This window comes from Lutra lutra, chromosome 7 (genome assembly GCF_902655055.1).
Source record: "Lutra lutra chromosome 7, mLutLut1.2, whole genome shotgun sequence".
Taxonomy (NCBI): Eukaryota; Metazoa; Chordata; class Mammalia; order Carnivora; family Mustelidae; genus Lutra; species Lutra lutra.
Genome location: NC_062284.1, coordinates 4,493,053 through 4,506,320, shown reverse-complemented (window position 1 = coordinate 4,506,320; position 13,268 = coordinate 4,493,053). Strand labels below are relative to the sequence as shown.

The 13,268-nt window shown below is 50.0% G+C and overlaps 1 protein-coding gene across 4 annotated transcripts in view; it reads left to right on the top strand.

Annotated features, from left to right (window-relative positions):
* ZNF592 (zinc finger protein 592) overlaps positions 1-13,268 on the top strand; it is a 48,103-nt gene that overhangs the window by 18,990 nt on the left and 15,845 nt on the right. For all 4 annotated transcript variants that reach the window (XM_047736255.1, XM_047736256.1, XM_047736258.1 and 1 more), the window contains one exon: positions 8,506-10,762. In XM_047736255.1, coding sequence (XP_047592211.1) covers positions 8,525-10,762 — 2,238 coding nt within the window. In that variant the 5' untranslated portion in view covers positions 8,506-8,524. The remainder of the gene's footprint in view (positions 1-8,505; positions 10,763-13,268) is intronic.

The window sequence follows — 13,268 nt, the reverse complement described above, 5'->3', positions numbered from 1 at the left end:
TTCACTCACAGGTTATAAATATACACACACCCATCGTGCTAGTCCTTATCCAGCAAGCAATGGCAAATTCGAGGAAAGTCAGTTTTGTGGTTTCCAGTCCAATGTTCCTTGAATCTTGTTGCCTTTAACTTTCATTGTATAAATCTGTCACATGTTGTTTGCTTCTTTGTCTTATTAAACAAATACTGAATAGAGATCAGATTTTTCTTAATGTTTTCAGAGTGCCTCTGCCCCCTTGATGTCCTGTTTCTGAACTTTTATTAATCTGCCATTACCTAACTTAATGCTGTTAAGGGAAACAGATGACCAAGTTTAATGTTATTTGAAATTCAAAGGCTTCAATGCTGAGGGAAAGGAAGCTCATGGGTTTAGTGACAATTCTTGTTCTTAGTTGCTCAGGGCCTTTTTTTGTTTAAATTTCTGGATTCAAATAAGTGTGCATGTTACTACATTTATATTTGCCTATAACAACTTCAGTGTATTTTCTTTTCATTTTGTTTCTTTTTTTTTTTTTTTTAAGATTTTATTTGAGAGAGAGAGAGAGAAAGAGAAAGAGCACGAGCAGGGAAGGGGGTAAGGGTGGGGGAGAAGCAGGCTCCTCTCTGAGCAGGGATCCAGGATGCCAGCTCAATCCCAGGACCCCCAGATCGTGACCTGAGCCGAAGGCAGAGACTTCACCGACTCACCTCCCACCACAGATGCCTGTTCAGTGTATTTTCTGACGAACGAGTAAAGTTATGTCTTATTTGTGTACATCTTTTATTTCCGACTTCAGAATGCTTCCCTTTCCTCTCTACTATTTTAGGTGTGAGGTGTGATGAACACATGTACGTGTCAGTTATCCTCTCCGTCTCCCCTAAACCTTCATCTCTCCAGAATAGAAGAGTTCTAATTTTTAAGCTCTTATTAGAAAGCTCTCCCATCTACTTTATAGCTTCAGGCTTATCTCTTAGGACCTCTTCCTTCACTGCTGTGTCTTTCTTAAGGTGCATAGAACCGGCACTGAGCAGCCCACCCGACTGTGGACCCTGGTGGTTTTGAGTAAGGGCAGGATCACAGGTTGTGTTTCGTTTCCAGTATTCTTTCTGATCATGGGCTTTTTGGGATGAAACATGCAACATTGGCTGCAACGGTGGCCAAGCCTCTTTATTGAACAGCGTCGCTGAGAACCCGTTATTCTAAAAGTGTCATTAGGATCACTTTTCCCTAAACGTCCCTTCACTTTGGCTTCACTAATGCCCCTTTACCATACTTTCACCCACTTGTGCAGCCTCCTGAGAACTCACTGTGTTTTAATTTCGCATTTTGACTTCTGCAACAGTTTCAAGACCGTTTGCAGTCTTGAAGGTTTCACTTTACTGCTTGATGGTATAGTTATAGATGGAGAACGCAGTGGTCATCCCTCAGGAAGCTCACAGCCTAGTACTCTGCCACATCATTGGTTCCCAAAGCCTATTGGACACGAGACCTCCTTTTTAAATTAATTTTTTTCACAGGCCCTCGTTTAGTAATGGTATGTATGTATGCATGTGTGTATGTAACACATACATGTGTATGTATTTATTATGTGTTACATACGTATATCTTAACCCACTGAGCCACCCAGGCACCCCAGTAGTGCTGGTTTTTGTTTCTGTTTTGTTTTGTTTTGTTTTTTTGAGAGGGTAGTGGAGGGTCAGAGGGAGAAGGAGAAAGAGAATCCCAAGCATGCTTCTTGCCCCGCTGGCAGCCCAATGCGGGGCTTGATCCCACAACCCTGAGATCAAGACCCTAGCCAAAATTAAGAACCGGATGCTCAACTGAGTGAGCCACCCAGGTGTCCCAATAGTGGTGTTTTTAACAGCTGGTCCCTGGGACCACATGTATGGATACAGCTGGATCCCCTTATGGGTGGGGGAGCTAGGTAACTTCTAGGTAACTTAAGGAAGTTACTGGTCCGTGGGTTTAAAACTCCACTGTTCATGGTGCTCTATAGATGACAATCTCAGTCTCTCACACACACACACACACACAACATATATTCACCCAAGTTGTATGGAATTCAGTTTTTTTTTAATTGTTTTTTTGTGAAGTTCTGACATTTAGATTCTGTGGAGAGTCTGCCTGCTTGTTCTGCTGTAGTCCTCTTGTTCCTGCCTCCCAGAGAACTCTAGTCAGGCCTGATGAGAGCCTCTCGGAATTAAGGTGTTTCCTCTCCCTCATCTGTTGACATGTTTACTTAAGTATTGGACGTTTCTTGGGCAAGTAGACGATCTTGTAATAAACAATAGGGATGGATCTATCGATCTGCCAATCTATTTTCAGTGTCCCCATCTCCCCCGCAGGGAAGCTCCTCAGGGGAGGGCACAGCGCTGCCTGTCAGCCCTGGTGCTGCTCTCCGCTTCCTTGGGGCGACATACGTGGTAGCAAGGGTCACCTGAGTAACAGGGACCAGGAGGCGGGGCCTGCCTTGCCTGGCGACAAGGCACCCCCAGCTCACTTGCTGGGCTCACTGTGCCTGGACCTTGTCTGCTCTGGTGCTTCCAGGACCGGCTTTCTAGGCTGGTCTTCATGGACATGGGGCAGAGGCCAGACCCAGGCTCTGGTCCCGGACTCTGTCCCTGGCAAAATGGGCAGCGCCGTGTGAGGTTTGCTCTTTCCAGCCCGCAGCAGGTCACAGACACATGCTGGAGCTTTGTACCTGGACCGCACGCCGGATGTTAGTTACCGTATGTCAGTTACGTTAGCGCCCTGGTTTTCCAGCCTGCGGTCCCCTGCTGAGGCACACCGGGTGTGCTTTCAGAATCTTACGTTAGTGATGTTTGCAGTCCTCCATAAAAAGCTTCTCAAATGTTTTTGGCCTTCCTAATTCCTTCTTCTTTTTGTCTATTAAAAATATAATTTAATAAAATTACATAAGCAGTTCAACTTGAAATAGTTTGATAGTTTGAAAATGCAGATAAAAGAAAGAAAATAATCTCACCTGTTGAGATACTTCTAAGATTTTAGAGTGTTCTTCTAGCCCTTTTCATAAACGCAGTATATAATGAAAATCTTTTGTTTTTTTTTTTAATTTGTTTGCTTTTAATTTTTTTTCAGTGTTCCAAAATTCATTGTTTATGCACACAACTAGTGCTTCATGCAATATGTGCCCTCCTTAGTACCCACCACCAGGCTCACCCATCCCCTTACCGCCCCCCTAAAAATCTTTTTATTTTTTATTTTCATTTATTTATTTTTAAAGATTTTATTTATTTACTTGACAGAGATCACAAGTAGGCAGAGAGAGAGAGGGGAAGCAGGCTCCCCGCTGAGCAAAGAGCCTGATGTGGGGCTTGATCCCAGGACCCTGAGATCATGACCTGAGCCGAAGGCAGAGGCTTAACCCACTGAGCCACCCAGGTGCCCCAAATCTTTTGTTTTAAATAGACTTGTACTGTATGTGCACTATAGTATCCTTCCCCCCGACTTTGTGTCAGGAGCATAGCTATAAATCTAGTGCTATAATGATGTCTAGTATTTAATTGTGTTAACATACTATAATTTATTGAACCAATTCTCTCTTGTTGGAACTTTGGTTGTGGCTCATTTTTTGTTATGAAATTATTTCGTTATAAATGATTCTGCAGTGATTCTTTGTCATGTGAGTCTTTATTTCCTTGGAATAAATTTCTGGAAGTGGCATTGTTGGGCCTTATGTATGCATTGCTAAATTGCTCTTAAGACAGGGTTTATCGGGGCACCTGGGTGGCTCAGTGGGTTAAGCCTCTGCCTTCAGCTCAGGTCATGATCTCAGGGTCCTGGGATCGAGCCCCATATCAGGTTCTCTGCTCAGCGGGGAGCCTGCTTCCCTTCCTCTCTCTCTGCCTGCCTCTCTGCCTACTTGTGATCTCTGTCAAATAAATAAAATCTTTAAAAAAAAAATCTTTAAATCTTTAAAAATCTTAAAAAAAAAGACAGGGTTTATCAATTTATACCATCTTTAAAGATTTTTTTTTTTAAATTTATTTATTTGACAGAGAGAAATCACAAGTAGGCAGAGAGGCAGGCAGAGAGAGAGGAGGAAGCACGCTCCCTGCTGAGCAGAAAGCCCGATGCGGGGCTCAAACCCAGGACCTGGGATCATGACCTGAGCCGAAGGCAGCGGCTTAACCCACTGAGCCACCCAGGCGCCCCAATTTATACCGTCTTTAGAATGCTTACTTAGCAGGGGTGCCTGGCTGGCTCAGTCGGTTAAGCATCTGACTCTTGATCTCAGCTCAGGTCTTGATCTGAGAGTTGTGAGTTTGAGCCCTGCCTTGGACTCCATGCATGGAGCCTACTTAAAAAGAAAGAAAGAGAGAGAGAGAGAGAGAGAGAGAGAGAGGGAGCCTACTTAAAAAGAAAGAAAGAGAGAGAGAGAGAGAGAGAGAAAGAAAGAAAGAAAGAAAGAAAGAAAGAAAGAAAGAAAGAAAGAAAATGCTTACTTTGCCACATCTGTGCCAATCCCAGGAATTATTATTACTTTTAAAATATTTTATTTATTTATTTCAGAGAGAGCACGAGAGACCGAGAGAAGTAAGCGTGTGAGCACAAGCAGGGGGAGCGGCAGGCAGAGGGAGAGGCAGACTTTCTGCTGAGCAGGGAGCCTGATGTGGGGCACGATCCCTGGACCAGGTGCCCCCAGGAATTATTTTTTTAAAACCTTGGTCATTTTAGTAAGCCCCAAATGGCTTCTCATTATTATTATTTTTTATTTTTTTAAAGACTTTATTTATTTGACAGAGAGAGACACATGAGAGAGGGAACACAAGCGGGGGAGTGGGAGAGGGAGAAGCAGGCTTCTCGCTGAGCAGGGAGCCGGATGGGGGGCTCGATTCCAGGACCCCGTGATCATGACCTTAGCCAAAGGCAGATGCTTAACAATTGACCCACCCAGGCATCCCAGGCTTCTCAGTATTTTAATTTGTATTTCTCTAATTCCTTGTGAGGTAGCAACTTTTTAATGTATTCACTGTCCACTTGTGTTTCTTTTTCTGATTGTGTGCTCACCATTTTTGTCCATTTTCCTAGTGGGCTGCTTATCTTTTACTTACTTCCTGGCCTTCTCTATAGTAAAGACATTAATGGGAGTCACTGCCTCATCGCAGATAATTCCTGTCGGTGTGCTGCTCTTTGCCTTTTAACTTTGTGCTGGCAGGTTTCTGATGACTACAACTTTTTATTGGGGGCTCTTTTTCTGTGCAGTTTCTTCCTTTGCTTTTATAACAGTACATTTTGATTAATTTCTCTTTTCTACTTATAAACAATGTGATACTTACTTTGGAAAAAGGTTTAAAGAAATGCAAACAGGTACACCATGAGTCCCTTATTCAGTGCTGTTGATTGCGGCTGTTTTTGGTTTTCTCGATGATGAGTAAATAGAAAACAGGACTTGATCTTTGGCTTTTAAAAGTGTCAGCTTCGGTATTTAAGATCCAAAGGTTAGAAAGGGTTTTCCTGCTGCCAGTTGAACCGCCACAGCTTTTCCCTGCTCTGAGTTTCCTAGCAGAAGATACCTTCCCTTCCTTCTGGCCGTTCTCCTCCAGCCCCTGAGATCGCCTTGTTGGAGAGCATCACTTTCTTCTGTTGCGGCCCCTGTGACTTCCCGGTAGGCAGCAGTAGGCTCCCAGCTAACCCTGGCTCTCACCACCCAGCTACTGCCTCTCCTCCCTCACTGGCTTCCTGCAGCTCCTTGGAAACACCAACCCATTCTGCCCTTCTCCCTCAATCTCCCCCCACCCCCAGATTATTAAAAAAAAGGGGGGGGAGGGGGAAGGGGGAAAGAAAGAAACGTACACAGCAAATGTCACAGAGGCACTTCCCTGTAGTTTGGATCAGCCTGCCCATTTAGGGATGCTAGTGCTCTCCCTGTTGCCAGTGCACTCCTCTTGCTGACGGGCTCCTGTTTCCAGGAGACAGTCATTTGTGTCCAGGAGCTTTCCATCTCATTTCAGAGTGAGGTGCTGCCCATCGTATTTAGTTCAGATAATTGGTATTTCAGTTTATTATTACCAACCATAATTAGATATATTCCCTGTGGTGGGTATTTTTCATTTTCTGTGGGAACTCTTAAGCAGGCACTTGTGTTTTGTTGGGGGTTGGAAGGGGGGGCAAGAAACCGAACCTGCGAACCTATTGATCCCAGGGGCTGGTAACAGATACACCTGTGCTATGCCACCTGCTCCCCTTTGGGTCTTTTTTTTTTTTTTTAAAGATTTTATTTATTTGTCAGAGAGAGAGGGAGAGAGAGCGAGCACAGGCAGACAGAATGGCAGGCAGAGGCAGAGGGAGAAGCAGGCTTCCTGCCGAGCAAGGAGCCCGATGCGGGACTCGATCCCAGGACGCTGGGATCATGACCTGAGCCGAAGGCAGCCGCTTAACCAACTGAGCCACCCAGGCGTCCCTGGGTCTTTTTTTTTTTTAAAGATTTATTTATTTGAGAGAGCGAGAACTGTGAGGGGGGGAGAGGGGCTGAGGAGAGGGAGAGAGACTCTCCGGCAGACTCCCCGCTGAGCAGGGGCTGGGTCCCAGGCCCCTGAAATCATGACTGGAGCCGAAATCAAGAGTCAAATGCTCAACCAACCGAGCCCCCCAGATGCCTCTCCCCTGTGGTTCTAAGTGGGTTCCCCCCCCTTTACTTACCCCTCTTAAAATTATAAAAGCAATCTGTCAGCACAAAGAGTCCTGAAAAATAACCCACCAGTAGTCCCACCACCCTGCATAATTCCTTTTCTTTTTCTTTTAATCTTGGCTCAAATGCATACTTAGTTTTACATTGTTCTAGTCTGACAACGTTTTTTGGTATTAGTTTTTTTTTTTTTTAAACTAAACACTGTAAGTGAAATTTTTTTTTAAAGATTTTAATTTTGGGGGTGCTTGGTTGGCTCTGTCGGTTAAGTGTCTGCCTTCGGCTCAGGTCATGATCTCAGGGTCCTGGGATCGAGCCCCACATCAGGCTCTCTGCTCAGCGGGGAGCCTGCTTCCCCTTCTTCCTCTGCCTGCTGCTCCCCCTGCTCGTGCTCTCTCTCTCTCTCTCTGTCAAATAAGTATACAAAATCTTTTTAAAGAAAGGAAATTATAAAAAAAGATTTTTTATTTTTAGTAAACTCTGCCTCCAGCATGGGGCTGGAACCCAACAGCCTGAGATCAGAGTTGCATGCTCTCCCGACAGAGCCAGCCAGGCGCCTTAGCACTCTTAAGTGATTTTCCATGTTGCCGTGTAAATGTCATCATTAGGATTTTTAATGGCCACATAATAGTCTATCAATTATTTAATCGTCCGTATTCTTGGACATTTAGATTCTGTGTGTGTGTTTGTCTCTTTTGTGTTCTTTTAATAATGCCGTATATTTTCGTGTGTAGCTTTCAGGGATTTTTGTTCTTAGGATAAGAACATTGGCCTTGGGGTTCCTGGACCGGAGGGTTTGTCACATGGCTGGTTCTGTGTAGCCACTGCACTGCTTTCTGAGAGTCGTGTGGTTCTGCGTTCAGACGGGTTTTCAGTGTAATCACAGGGCAGGAAATAACGTGAGCCTGTGCGGCTCTGGGGTGCCGAGGCAGGTGCAGGATTTGGGGCTGAGCAAGGGAGGTGGTGGGGTTTCCCCTTCTCTCCAGCAGTGGTTTCCTGACACGCCTCTTGCTAGGACCTTGGCTTTCCTCTCCCTCAGTGGTGCTGTGGTTCTCCTGCTCCAGAGCATGAAGGAAACAGCTGGCTTTGCTTTTCTTTGTCTATTAAGTTAGAATAAAATTTGGGGCTTCCCTGACGCTGTTCACTGGACCATTTGATAACAATGTGGGGCTTTGAGAGTCGCTCTGCTCCTTACATCTAGGATCCATTCACCAGCCAGTAAGAGTTTTGGGTGAAAATGAAGGAACCAAGCAGACACCGCCTCAAAAAAAAAAAGGCCTAGGAGATGATGTAATTTGCTGGAGTGAGTTTGTGGGACAGCGTCAATCCTGGTAATAGCAAGTCATCTTGGATTTGATTGAATTCATCCAGCAAAAAAGCCAAAATTACAAAGTTAATGATAAAATATTAGGAGTTAAATTAGCAGAAGCCATAGCCACATCTCATCTATGAATCAGAAGTTTTCCAAAGAAAATAGGTGCTGAGCTGCGCTTGTTTTTTTTTAAGGTCTCAGGGCTTGGGCTTTGCTAGTGCGCGTGGTCAGGGAGTGCGGCTCGTCCCTGAGGCACTGAGGCAGGGCGATGGAGTGTGCTTGCTCTCTGGCCGTGCGGCCGGCCAGAGGCTTCCAGGTGCTGATGTTTAGGCCTGGCCAGGCAGACTTGTCCCTACTCTATAAACCTCTCTTTCCACCCCACCCCCAGGGTCCCCAGCATTCTGAAAACCTGTTGGAGTAAAAGTCAGGTGTGTGACCTTCCAGAGTCTGAGGTCATGCGTGTGCATCCTGGCCGTGTGCGTGTGTGTTGGTGTGATGGAGACGATGCTGGACAGAGTCCACTGGGATCCTGGGGATCGCTGATTCTGTTCTGTTTCTGTTGTAGCCCTTGCCAGCATCCAGCCATGGGGGATATGAAAACTCCAGATTTTGATGATCTTCTGGCTGCCTTTGACATCCCAGACCCCACCAGCCTTGATGCCAAGGAGGCCATCCAGACCCCCAGTGAGGAGAATGAAAGTCCCCTCAAGCCTCCAGGCATGTGCATGGATGAGAGTGTGTCCTTGTCTCACTCGGGATCATCCTCTGATGTGCCGGCCGTGAGCGTCATTGTCAAGAACACCAGCCGTCAGGAATCGTTTGAAGCGGAGAAGGACCACGTTGCTCCTAGCCTCCTCCACAATGGATTCCGGGGCTCGGACCTGCCTCCAGACCCCCACAACCTGGGCCACAACTGTGGGAAGTTTGATTCCACTTTCATGAACGGAGACAGTGCCAGGAGTTTCCCCAGCAAGCTAGAACCTTCCAAGTCAGAGCCGTTACCAACCTTTAACCAGTTCAGTCCAATCTCCAGCCCAGAACCCGAGGATGCCATCAAAGATAATGGGTTTGGAATGAAGCCCAAGCACTCTGACGGTTATTTTCCACCCCCTCCTGGGTGTGGGCCTGTGGGGGGCCCAGTCCTAGAGGCCCTGGCTAAGTTTCCAGTCCCAGAGCTCCATATGTTTGATCACTTCTGTAAGAAGGAGCCTAAGCCGGAGCCTCTGCCCTTGGGGAGTCAACAGGAGCGTGATCGAGGAGGGCAGAAGGCGGGGGAGCCTCCCAAGGAGCTGGACACCAGTCGGTTCTTTGGGGAAGCTTTGGAATTCAACAGCCACCCCAGCAACAGTATTGGAGAGCCCAAGGGGCTTGCCCTGGAACTTGGCACCTGCTCGTCAGTCCCCCCGAGGCAGCGTCTGAAGCCAGCTCACTCCAAGCTCTCCTCTTGTGTTGCAGCCTTGGTGGCCCTGCAGGCCAAAAGGGTGGCCAGTGTCACCAAGGAGGATCAGCCTGGCCACGCCAAGGATCCCTCAGGGCCCACTAAAGAGGGCTCCAAAGGTAGCCCCAAAATGCCCAAGTCACCAAAGAGCCCCCGGAGCCCTCTGGAGGCCACTAGAAAGAGTGTCAAGCCATCAGACAGTCCTCGGAGCATCTGTAGTGACAGCAGCAGCAAAGGCTCCCCTTCAGTGGCCGCCGGCTCCCCACCAGCCATTCCCAAAGTCCGAATCAAAACCATTAAGACGTCATCGGGGGAAATCAAACGGACTGTCACGAGGATCCTACCGGACCCCGACGATCCCAGTAAGTCCCCCGTTGGGTCGCCTCTAGGGAGCGCCGTCACCGAGGCCCCGAGCGAGGTGCCAGAGGACGAGGTTGCTGCCTTGCCGGCAGTGGCACACTCTCCTGAGGGGGGCACGCGTTCCGGGAGCCCCCAGGGTGACAAGAAAGGGGACGAGAGCACAGCGAAGGCCAGCGAGTCTGCGTCTCCCTGCGGCAGCTCGGGGTCCCGGGTCCCCAAGGGGGCTGTCCCTGGCTCACAGCCCGGCAAGAAGCAGCAGCAGAGTGCGGTGCTGCAGGCCTCTGCCCCGGCCAGCCTCCTGCCCAAGGCCGTGCACCTGGCCAACTTGAACCTCGTCCCCCACAGCGTGGCCGCGTCTGTGACAGCCAAGTCCTCGGCACAGCGGCGGAGTCAGCCGCAGCTCCCCCAGATGTCGGTGCCCCTGGTCCACCAGGTGAAGAAGGCCGCCCCGCTGGTGGTGGAGGTCTTCAACAAGGTCCTCCACAGCTCCAACCCCGTGCCCCTGTATGCACCAAATCTCAGCCCCCCCGCAGACAGCAGGATCCATGTGCCGGCCAGTGGCTACTGCTGCTTGGAGTGCGGGGACGCGTTTGCCTTAGAGAAGAGCCTGAGCCAGCACTACGGCCGGCGGAGCGTCCACATCGAGGTGCTGTGCACACTGTGCTCTCAGACGCTCCTCTTCTTCAACAAGTGCAGCCTGCTGCGGCACGCCCGCGACCACAAGAGCAAGGGGCTGGTCATGCAGTGCTCACAGCTGCTCGTCAAGCCCATCTCCGCGGACCAGATGTTTGCAGCTGCCCCCGCCAGCGCCCCGGCCCCCGCCGCCCCGGCGCCCCCGGCCTCCCCCAAACCTGGCCTCCCCCCGGGCGCTGCCGGCCCGACCCTCCCAGCTTTGCCGCTCTACCCGGACCCCGTGAGGCTCATCCGGCACGGAGTCAAGTGTCTCGAATGTCACAGGCAGATACGCGACTACATGGCTATGGCTGCCCATTTCCAGAGGACGACGGAGGAAAGCGAGGGGCTGGTAAGCAGACCCTCCCGCGATGGCTGTCAGCCCCCTGGTTTTCGCGAGCTCCATGATTGGGCATGGAGAAAAGCTCCCTGAGGCGGGGGCGCTGGTGGCATCTTAGGAGTCTTAGAAGAAGACGCCGGCTTGATGGTTAGTGACCCTCCGTAACGCAGAGTGCTTGGTGTTTACTGGGGAGAGGGTCCTGTCCCCAACTCTGGGGAGACTGAACAATTCACCAGCTGGGTCTGTGGCCATGCCCCACGTCGGGCTCAGCTCCCAGGCTCCTGGGTGGGCGGGGCCCCTGTCCAGCTGGGGCTGGTCTCTGGGAGGTGTCAGCACGGGCTTTGCACACGCCCAGAGACCTTGGAGGACAGAGGTCGGGCATCAGCGCCCTGCTCCTCAGTCTCTGCTCTCAGAACGGGGTGCGTACGGAGCTGTTCTGCTGGGGAGACTGCTGGGGAGATTGCTGGAGTGCCGAGGCAGGGCTGAGGAAGGAGAGCGGATGGGCTGTGGCCCAGGCTTTGGGGCCCTCTTCCGTCCGTGTTCGCACCACTCTAGGAAGGCAGCCACGCTCATCTGCTTGTTCCAATTCTTGGCTCAGCTGATGAGATTGGTTTTTGTTTTTCTGAAGACAGTCTGTGCTGAAAATACCCTTTGGCACCCTTGGTGTTGTGGCTGGCTGTACTGGCCAGGTCCCATGAAAGTAGGCCTCCAGACACGCCTGCAGAAGGCTCTCTGCTTCCTCCTCCAGGTGACTCTCTCCAGGACCCAGCCAAGGCCACCCCTCCCTGCACCTCCCTAAGCCAGGACTGCAGAGGCCTGGGAGGAAAGCAAAGCCACTCTTTACTTTAGTCCAGCAGGGGCCCGCGTCCCTGTCTGCGGCAGAGGAGCCTTGCACAAGTGTTCCCAGTGTGCTCGGGCCGGAGGGAGGCTCCCTTGTCAGACCCAGGGGTGCCTCGGGGAGTCGCACTGCTCCTCTGGGGCCCACGTAGCTGGGCAGGGACGGGGCTCACTGCCCACCTGCTGCAGGGTGAGGCCGATGAAGTTTGGGGCTAAAAGGCTTGTAGACGTGGTTGCCCAGAGGGCCTTAGAGGGACTACCTCACTGTGACTCGGGGCAGAGGGCAGGTGTCTTATGGCTGGGACATTTGAGTTGGACGTTCAGGAAAAGTTGGGAGAGGGGAGGGTGTCCAGGTACAAGGCATGGAGGTGTGGGAAAGCGCAGCGTGCGCCTCAGGAGCAGAGCTGTGGAGCCTGGGGAGTGTGGGGATGGAGACATGAGGTGGAATTGGTAGCCTGTGGTCCTTCTGCGGGGTGGCTGGCCTCCCTGTCCCCCCACCTTTGCCCTCTCCTCAGTTTGCCCTGTGCTTCTGATGAGTCATGGAATTCGTGACCCCGGCCCTTCGTTCTTCGGCTTTAGTCTTCTTGCTGTCCTCGCACAGCTGTCCCTGCAGAGCAGACTGCTTCTTCTAGGTCATGCGATCAGAAGCGTTGCCAGCGGAGGTCTGATGCTTAGTGCTTTTCCACCGTTTCTCACCTGCCTTCTAAAACCCGAGCCCTCGGACGTTGGGGTGTAGGCCCTGGCTGACACCCCTCCCATCGTGCATCTCCTCCTCTAGCGGGAGCTGGACCCCCAGACAAGAAAGGGAGAGGGGACCCAGGAAGGCCGGCAGGCTTCCCTCAGCCCAGCACCATCCCCCACAAAGTCCCCTGCCAAAAATATGGTCTCAGGGAAAGGGCACGTTTGAGGTCTAAGGTCAAAGCCTGACCTTGCTGGCTGGTGGACTTGAGTTTCCCCAGACAGTTCCCGGGCTTCCGGCCACGTGCAGAGAAGGGGGTAGACGGCCCGCTCCACTCTAGTAGGTGCAGGGACTGCGGGGAAGCACACGCAGGCCTTCTGGCTTCTCCCCTGCACTGAATACCCTCCCCTGCAGGGGCTGGAGGGCAGCCCTTCCTGCATTCCCAGTCACTTTATTTGGATGTTGTCAGCACAGACAGTTTCTTCTTGGCCTTAAGCTTTTATTTAACTATGATGTCATTGTCACATCCAACAAAATGAACAGTTCCTTAATGTTATCTAATACAAGTCCATATACAAGTTTTCCTTTCGTGTCAAAAATGATCTTTTTATAGTTGGGCTTATTTTGAATTAGGATTCAAACATGGACCACATGTTAGCATTTGTTTTTGTCTTTTGAATTTCTCAGTCTAGAACAGTACCACTTCCCACTCCATCCCACCAGACCCCCTGTTCTGTTGTACATAGCACTGATTTGTCGAAGAAACTGGTTCATGCATCCTGAGAATTTTCCAGGATGATTATGGGTTTGACTGATGCTTCCTTATGCAATTAATTTGTTCTTCAGTACCCGGTATTTTATCTGTTGACCAGAAATTGGCAATAAAGACTAGAAATAGGCAGTTTTGTGAAGGGAATATCACTTTCTTCATATTTTACGACTTCAGGGAAGCACAGAGTCCTTGATTGTCTTGGTGTTTGTTTTGTTTTGTTTTTGAAGATT